General features: G+C 46.5%; 1 protein-coding gene across 1 annotated transcript in view; it reads right to left on the bottom strand.

The window, feature by feature from the left end:
• Positions 1 to 9,196, bottom strand: part of LOC139753745 (protein Wnt-6-like) — an 80,419-nt gene extending 71,223 nt beyond the window's left edge. Inside the window, exon 1 of the mRNA XM_071670554.1 lies at positions 7,914 to 9,196. Coding sequence (XP_071526655.1) covers positions 7,914 to 7,987 — 74 coding nt within the window. The 5' untranslated portion in view covers positions 7,988 to 9,196. The remainder of the gene's footprint in view (positions 1 to 7,913) is intronic.
• Positions 9,197 to 9,787: the final 591 nt, after the last annotated feature.

The raw sequence follows: 9,787 nt of genomic DNA, 5'->3' as shown, positions 1-9,787 counted from the left end.
ATTGTAGGTATAGCACCTTTATACTGTAGGTAAAGCATCCTTATGTAGGTATAGTTTCGTTATATTGCAGGTATGATACATTAATACTGTTTGCATAATACCCTGATATTGCAGGTATACTATCCTTAAATGTGAGACATAGTACCCTTATATTGTACTTATGATACTTTTATATCGTAGGTATAATACACTTTGCTAATGTAATTCGACCCTTGAGCACGACGGTACGACCCTTGAGCACGACGATACGACCCCTGAGCACGACGGTACGACCCGTGAGCACGAAGATACGACCCTTGAGCACGACGATACGACCCTTGAGCACGAAGATACGACCCTTGAGCACGACGATACGACCCTTGAGCACGAAGATACGACCCTTGAGCACGACGATACGACCCTTGAGCACGACGGTACGACCCTTGAGCACAACAGTACGACCCTGGGGTATGACTGCCTGGCATTTTCTTCTGAAATTCATTTTGTCTCCAGCTTCATTTCTTTCATCCATTTACATTTACATTTCATTTCTACCCATAAAGATAATTCCAGGAGTGAACGCCTGATACCATGGGTATGTGGAGAGGTAAATAAACTGTTTTGATCAATACCTGAGATACATATGTGTGGGATGTCCTGGGGATTACCTCAGCACTATGCAGCAGCAAGGTGAATGATGTCTCACATGACAGAACACTTTGATCTATTGTTATCGAGAGAGAGAGAGAGAGAGAGAGAGAGAGAGAGAGAGAGAGAGAGAGAGAGAGAGAGAGAGAGACAGACAGACAGACAGAGAATAAACTCTACAGAACATCATAGTTCCAACAAAGTAAAGACTCGGCTCCTGAAAACATCGCACTTAACGGAAGATACAGAGTAATCATCTTATGAAGCATGATGTATGTGACGAAATGATGGATCTCCACTCAAGAAACCACCATAGTTACAATCACATAAGGAAAACCCACTGTAGAAACCACCATAGCTACAACAAAGTGAGACCACTCTAGAAACCACCATAGCTACAACAACGTGAGACCACTCTAGAAACCACCATGGCTACAGCCCCATGAAGAATATCCACTCTAGAAACCACCATAGTTACAACCCCATGAAGAATAACCACCCTAGAAACCACCATAGCAACAACCCCAAGAAGAATATCCACTCTAGAAACCACAATAATTACAACCCCATAAAGAATATCCACCCTAGAAACCACCATAGGTACAACCATATGAGACCACTCTAGAAACCACTATAGCTACAACCCCATGAAGAATATCCACCCTAGAAACCACCATAGGTACAACCACATGAGACCGCTCTAGAAACCACTATAGCTACAACCCCATGAAGAATATCCACCCTAGAAACCACCATAGGTACAACCACATGAGACCGCTCTAGAAACCACCATAGTTACATCACTCTAGAAACCGCCCAACACAGAACAAAAGCAAAGTGGAGACGACCCAGCTCGGGACGACATGTCTTGATGCAGACGTCGTCCTGAACACGACAAATCAAGATCCCGCTTGACACAGACATGGCAGCCCCGAGCCTGGACCATGACACAGACGCGACAGGAACACGACCATCCAACATGCAAGGTCTGCCACGAAGTCAACTGAAGAAGGTCGAGGAATTCTACAGCGTGCGTACAGGGGTGGGCTGTGGGGTACAGGGGTGTGTCTGTGTGTGTGGGGAGAGGAGGTCGCCGTTTCCCTCTTTTGCACATGAGGGTAATATCATCAAGCGATACTCGCACTGTCTTCATCAGCTTTTTGTCTCAGGTAATTATGATTTTTTTCAAGAACGGTATCCAAGATTATTCTTAATCACTTGAGCACAACGGTACGGCCCTTGGGTACGACGGTGCGACCTTACGAGCATCGACGGTACAATCCTTGACCACGACGGTACGATCCTTGAGTGTGATGAAGATTAGTTCGTAGATCACGCCATCTACCCCAGGGTCGTACCGTCCTTCTCAAAGGATAGTACCGTCATGCCCAAGGGCCGTACCGTCGTGCTCGGAAAGGTAAAGAAGGGTCGTACCGTCTTTCTCAAGGGGTGTACCGTCGTGCTCTAAGAGATAAAGAAAAGAAAAGAAACCTAAAACAGATGATTAACGTTTTAACAACCCCTAACGACTTGTTCTACGTAACCTGGGCTGATCCCCCATACTCCTGGTTCACTCCACTACCATCTAGGGTGTTGAACGTCAGGCCTCACTCACACACACATCCTGGCGGCAGATGCCTCTATAGATCTTTTCTCTTTCGCACACACAGACACACACACACACACACAAGACCCATCTTCCAAACGATGAAACCAACTTACACTTAATCAAGCAATGAATACCTAATACCTCTTGTTTAAGAACTTCCTTCCTCATAACGTGGATATAGTATGAATAATGAATCACAATAATACGATGATTAATGCAGAATAAAACACCTCGTGTCCCATAAATGAAGCTCCATGTGACAGGGATCCATCATGCGTGTGTCAGCCCCTCAGTAACTACCTATTATGGACCATTCTCCCCACATTGTTCTCAAGGATACCAGGTCAGCCCTCCAGCCTGACTGGTATGATGTGATATCCTTCACTAAATCTCTTTAACTTGGACCACCGAGTCGCTCTGCTTTTTATATATGACTATCACCCTAAGATCGGGAGCACACCTGCAGACGTAAACGACACGTATCGACGCCTTCTCCTTTAATCAATGACGTTTGAAAAGGCGATAAATTCCTCCTGTGGAACAGATCAGGCAGAGATACACACACACAGAGGGACGGCCAGTCCGAATTTAACTGACCGACTACTGTTGACACCCTCTCTCTCTCTCTCTCTCTCTCTCTCTCTCTCTCTCTCTCTCTCTCTCTCTCTCTCTCTCTCTCTCTCTCTCTCTCTCTCTTCGTCTGCGTACTTTGTAGCGCTTCCGTCCCTATGAAGTGCTTTTTTGTTACTTATGACTAATATCCTGATGAATGCACCTGCTCTATATAGGCAGTACGTCTACGACACTACCATTGGTGTCAGCATTGACGACAGCTCTCCCTACCATAAAGCCTTCAAGGACAGCCTTAACCACCCCTGGAACAGCAGCACCGCCGCCAACCACAACCAACCTAACCAATACCGTAGTAATGTACATCAGTCTCGCTTCCAACCCTGTCCCTCCCTCCTATTGTCTCACTAAGCCCCCCAGCTCCCTCCAGGCGGTTCAGTCCACCGAGCTTCTCAGTGTCACTCTGGACGATAACCAAAACCCTGGAAGGAACACGTCAGCTCCATCCCTCCAGCTCTACAGAATCTGAATTCTTAGATTCACGACACTTTTGAACAACCCACCTGCGCCTAGGCTCAGGAATACTTACACGACTTTCATTCTCTATAAACTCATCTATGCCTTTTACTCCTGTTCTTTCTCCTCATCCACCATAAAACAGAGGCGAAGGAAAGGGGTGCGAAGATCATCCTCGGTCTCTCTTACACCACTTAACAAATGTCACCCAAAGAAATGACACTACGGGAAAGATGTGGTGAAAATAGACGAGCTTGGAAAACAGGCTTGTGTGCACAGATGCCAGGAGAGAACGAATGAAGAATGGCAAAGGGTGAGAGGAGATGAAACAAAGGGAGTGGGAAAGCAGTCGTAGATATTTAGGTAGGTTGTGCTTACATGTGTGGGTAAAATATCTGGCGTGCGGATGTGGGATGTGAATGTATCAGAAAGGGTAGTGAGTGGTGGAATAAAGAAGGTAAACCATGAGTGAAGAGAAGAGAGAGGTGTAAGGACAGAACCTGCAAGGAAAAGAGTAAGAGTGATGGAAAGAGTTCAAGAGAAAGAAGCAAGAGGAAAAGAGGAAGGTACGAGAGCTGAAAAAAAAAAAAGGGCAAATGAGGGCTAAGGTGTGGATGTATCGAGGAACTTGAAAACAAAAGGAGAAATGTGGGGGAGGGGCACTCACGAGACCGGGTGAGTACGTGGTGACAGGAAAAATATGAGGTGAAGAAAGATGAAGTTAGTGTTCTGTATAGTTGGTGACATTGTTAACTGCTAGGGTGGCGAATGTGGTGGGCTTAAAACAGGATGGGATGCAAAGTGGGAGCGTCATAGCGAACTGTATGCAAAAAAAGAAAGAGGAAGAAGTGAAAGCTTTGTGCAAAATAGAGTGTAGCAAAGCGACGAAGGGAAGGATGGTAGTGCAGTTGACTTTGCCAGGAAAAAGAGGGTTGAGTGTTGCTGATTGGTTAGTCAGGCTATTCAGTACCTGTATGGCACACAGCAGGGTGACTGAGGGCTGACAGAATGCATGTATAATGCCTTTATAGAAAGGTAAAGGGCAAAAAAAGAAGGTAAACGTTCAAATTACGGAAGCATAAATCTGTTGATTATACCCGTTCAGGTGTATGGGAGAGTGGCGATTACAAGGGTAATGGTATGCACAGACCGTCTGATCTGGGAGGAGCAACGAGGTTCCGGGAAAGGTAGAGGGTGAACGGATTAGGCATTTGCTTTGAAAAAAAAAATATGATTATGTAAGAAATACCTGGAGAAAGAGAGTGACTTGTACCTGGTGTTTAATGATATAGAGAAACCGTTCGATAAAGTTGATCGGGAGACGTTATGGAAGATGCTATGAATATATGGCGTAAATGGAATGTTGCTAAAGCTAGTGAGGAATTTCTTACCAAGAAAATAAAGCATGTGTGCGAGTAGGAAGGGAGGAAAATGTAGGTCTACGTCAAGGGCTGCGTCAATTGTCATTGTCGTTGTTTGATTTGTTTAAGGACTGGATAGTAAGGTAGACGAATCCAAGGTTCTCAGAGCGAGGGTAAGTTCCACAGCATGCAAAGAGTGAGGAAAAAATGACAAGGTCCTGGTGGTGGTAAATTCACAGAGAAAATCCAGGAGTTAGTGACAGAGTTTGGGGGGAATATGTAAATGGAGAAAATTGAGAATAAAGTGAACAAAGTTAAGGTAATGAGGTACAGCAAGTGTGTGAACAAGGGTGGTTAGAATGTAAGTTTAATGAGCAGAACCCGAGGAAGTGAATTTATATAAGTACCTGTGAATGGACGTGACAGCAGATAGAACCATGGTATCAGAAGTGAGTCATAGGTTGGAAGAGGAGGCAAGGGTCCTTGACACGTTAAGGAACATACAAAAGGGAACCTTTGAGTCTATTAGGAACGAGATAGGTATGTTTGAGTTTGAGGAAAAGTAGAAGGTAGACGTGTCAGAAATGAAGTGCTAAAGGACAATATGTGATTATGTATGAGTTGGGATGATCGTGTAAAGAATACTGTAAGTGAAAATTAGCGCATTTTGATCGGGAGAGCTGTCTAAGGTGTCGAACATTTGGAAAAGATGAGCAAAGAAAGACTGACTAAAAGGATCTGTGTGTCAGAAATGGAAAGAGCAAGTGAAAGAGGGAGACCAAGATGAGGATGGAAGGATGGAGCGAAGGAGGCACCTAGGGTGTCCGGGACTATTCAGATGGATAAGGGGCGTGCATGGGATGGAATGAATTAAATCAATGTGCTATAGGGGGATCGTTATGTTGCCAGAGGGCTGACCTAAGGCATTTGAAGCGGTAAAGAGATACCAATGAACAGTCTGTGGGATTCGGCTGTGGAAGGTAAGTCCTGTTTTCACCATATCGTACATGAGACTGAGTTAATCCTGTTTTCACCATATCGTACATGAGACTGAGTTAAAGTGTGCAAATGAGGCCATTTTTTGTTTCTTCCTGACGCACTATTACTCAAGTAAGAGAAAATAATTAGCAATATATATATACTTATATATATATATATATATATATATATATATATATATATATATATATATATATATATATATATATATATACACACACACACACACACACTCCCATTCATCTGTTTCTTTATCTTTTCACTTATGTACAAAAAACGGTTCAGGAGGGTAAACACGACGGTAATGCCCTTGACGGTACTCACCTACCACCCCACATCGGACACCCGCTCCCCTCATAACACCTGATTCTGCTGCTGTTATCTCCGTACGCACCGATGATCAAAGGCGGAGGCTGTGGCTTTTGTAGGTGAGAGAGAGAGAGAGAGAGAGAGAGAGAGAGAGAGAGAGAGAGAGAGAGAGAGAGAGAGAGAGAGAGAGAGAGAGAGAGAAAAGTAGGGTGGGAGGGTGAAAGGATTCGAGTCATCACCACGCTGAAGGGTCTAGGACAGTTAGAGGGAGTACGGTCAGTGGTTGAAAAACGATACTCTTTCTCAAGAGTCGCCTCCCTCAAGTTGTCAACTCATATTCCCCGGTCCATTATCGTTTTATTGGAAGGAGATATTGAGTTTCAAGAACCGCAACCAACACTGTCTTAAAAGCCCCTTTTAATCCATTAACTTTACGACACCCTTGTCTTTCATATAAAAAATGAACCCTTGTGTTTATGGGTAGAGATGAAGTACTAAAACAACATTACGTATATATATATATATATATATATATATATATATATATATATATATATATATATATATATATATATATGATGGCATGCCTTAGAAAGCAGCGATGGTGGTAGGCCAATACACTCTTACTTGGATTACGAGCATTCCTATGAAAAGACAACATCTCTGTTCAACAAGGACCATATGCCAAGTGATTCAGTGTTCTGGTAGCACCAGATGCCACCATTAGCTAAGGCATAAGCGACTGTGAGACCTACAGACCACGAAGGACGCATTTCAGTGGGATACTTCTGACAACAGTGACACACCTAGCACGCAACACTTCTGACACCAGTGACATACCTAGCACGCACCACTTCTGACAACAGTAACACACCTAGCACGCACCACTTCTGACGTCAGTGACACACCTAGCACGCACCACTTCTGACAACAGTAACACACCTAGCACGCACCACTTCTGACGTCAGTGACACACCTAGCACGCACCACTTCTGACAACAGTAACACACCTAGCACGCACCACTTCTGACGTCAGTGACACACCTAGCACGCACCACTTCTGACGCCAGTGACATACCTAGCACGCACCACTTCTGACGCCAGTGACATACCTAGCACGCACCACTTCTGACACCAGTGACACACCTAGCACGCAACACTTCTGACAACAGTAACACACCTAGCACGCACTACTTCTGACGCCAGTGACACACCTAGCACGCAACACTTCTGACACCAGTGACATACCTAGCACGCACTACTGACACCAGTGACACACCTAGCACGCACCACTTCTGGCAACAGTGACACACCTAGCACGCACCACTTCTGACAACAGTGACGCATCTAAGACGCACCACTTCTGACACCTTTGATGGGAGACTTTTGACACTATTGACACTTAGATGGGCCAATTCCGTCACCAGTGACACACCTTGAGTGGACCATGTCTGACACTAGTGACACAGATTGGCCTCTGACACCAGTGACATCCCTTGGGTGGACCAATCCTGACACCAGTGACACATCTTGGATAAGCCACTTCTGACATCAGTAATATCCCATGGGCGACCATTTCTGACAACAATGATAAATATTTGATTGACCACTTCTGACACAAGTGATGAATAAAGGAGAGGCTGGTTTTGACACCAGTGACACATACAGGGTGAACTACTTCTGACACCAGGGGCACATCTTGGATGGATCATATCTGACACTACTGATACATAAGGAGTGGGGCCCCTTCTGACACCACTGACACATAAAGGGCGTCCCACTTCATTCAGCAGTGACACATATATGATGGACCACTTCTGACACCGGAGGCACAATTCAGATGAGCCACTTATGGTAAAGTGTACACAGGGAGGGAAGACTGTACTTAAAGCTATCACTTCTCAAGGACAAGTTGTACTTACCACCAGAGAGTGTTCACCAAGTCGAAAAGGAAGAGACTCAGTAATAAGCACAACAAGGGGTACTTCGGGGCCATAGTCCTCCTTGGATTCTTAACCCGAGAATCCGCGGTTGGTGGTCGAGAGTCCGGCTGACCGTCCCTCCTCTAAAGCACCTTGTTTACCTCTGCCACCTAGTTCATGGTTGTCTTGTTTAACGACTGTTTTCGGTGTCTCCTCAGAGACGCAAGTGTGAAAGGTCCAGGCGGCCCCCAGCAGGCGTGATGGGGGACGTCTGACGTCCTTTACAGCAGTAATGCTCGAAGGATTCCTCAAGACTCTGGAATCCCTGGCGGAGTTATGAAGACCCAATGCTCTACCTTATCTTGCGAGAGGCTGACAGTCATGCATTAATGACCACTAGGGTATAGCAGATATTCCTCCCAGTCAACTGTAGTACGAGTTGCTGCACAGTAAACAGGTGTTGGTCCAGGAATACTTTCAAGATATCCATATTTCACGGCCTCACGGCAGGTCCCTTGCGTGCCTGGTCGCCACAGATGTCTCGAAAGTTGACGAGGGGTTTCATGTCACACTGCAAAATTGCACACAGTTCTTTAGCAGGTAGATTCCCGTCATGCTAGTTGCTTGACGACACGATCTCCTGCCACCGTAGTGAGGTCAGGCCCCCGTGCAACCTCTGCCCCTTTGAGAGACTCATGGTCAACCGTCCACTCCTGGCTCTTTAGCCTCTCTGACTCGGGAAACACCAAGCGCCTTCGAGTCCCGTGGCCATGTTTCCCCGAAGAGCCGTGTCTGTTTCCCGCCAAACACGTTTAGACGCCGATATCGCCCTGTCATTGGCTGCCGGGATGAATTATTGGCCAGGGCATCAGCCAATCAGATTCTTCCATCACGTACACTTGCATTTCCATCAACCAATGTCAACACAATCCGCGAACGACAATGAAAACTTGTCACAATTCACAATTCTAAATTCCCTTTCTCACGTTTTCACACACACTGACTTTGATAATAGATTAAGTCATCACAGAGTGGGCGTGTCTTCCTGATCACAGCCAAGAGTGGCGGAGGAGAGGAGGTGTGTGTGTGGTGTGTGTGTGTGTGTGTGTGTGTGTGTGCGTGTGTGGAACGGAGGAGGAGGAGGAGGAGGAAGAGGAGGACGTCGTGGCACACGGCACTCGTGGGGGAGGCAGCGCACCGGGAACAGGCAGGCGGGAGCTACTAATCGGTAGCTGAGGCGAGAGTGAGGCAGGGAGGCGGACGGGAACCCCGCCACTACCACCACCACCACTGCTGCTGCTGCTGCTGCTACCCCCTCCTCCACCACCATCCTCCCGCCCACCTCCCAGACTTTACCACCCGCCACCCTACACCACCCAGCCAACCACCCACCCACCCACCACCCCTCTCAACCCCCCCCCCCCCGTCCCGAACCACCAAACCCCCACAACACGCATCTCTCGAGCCAATCTGGAGTGTTTTATCTCGCAACACACTCACTGTAACTCACACTCAGGGGGCCTAGGGTGAGCGAGTGGCAGGGGCTCGAGCCCAGGTTCTCGTCAACCCACCTGTCCACATTCCACCTGTCCGTAATAAAGATATCCAGGCTTCTCTAGATGGCTACCTGACGCATGGCTGAGCCACTGCTATCTTGTGTAAGCCGCCCCCCTCAGCGTGCTATCTTATGTGAACCCATCGCATCATGTGCGTACGCTTGTTAAATTATGTACGCTCCTGCCGTCTTATGTAAACGCTTTCTACCATGCGTGTGTACGCTCGCGCTCTTGTGCATCCTCTTGCTATCTTATGAGAACACTCGCTATCATATATGTACGCTTGCTATCATGTGTGAGTCTCTGCTATCATATATG

Source organism: Panulirus ornatus, chromosome 2 (assembly GCF_036320965.1).
Source record: "Panulirus ornatus isolate Po-2019 chromosome 2, ASM3632096v1, whole genome shotgun sequence".
NCBI lineage: Eukaryota > Metazoa > Arthropoda > Malacostraca > Decapoda > Palinuridae > Panulirus > Panulirus ornatus.
The sequence above is the reverse complement of the archived record's forward strand: the minus strand, read 5'-3'. Positions and strand labels throughout refer to the sequence as shown.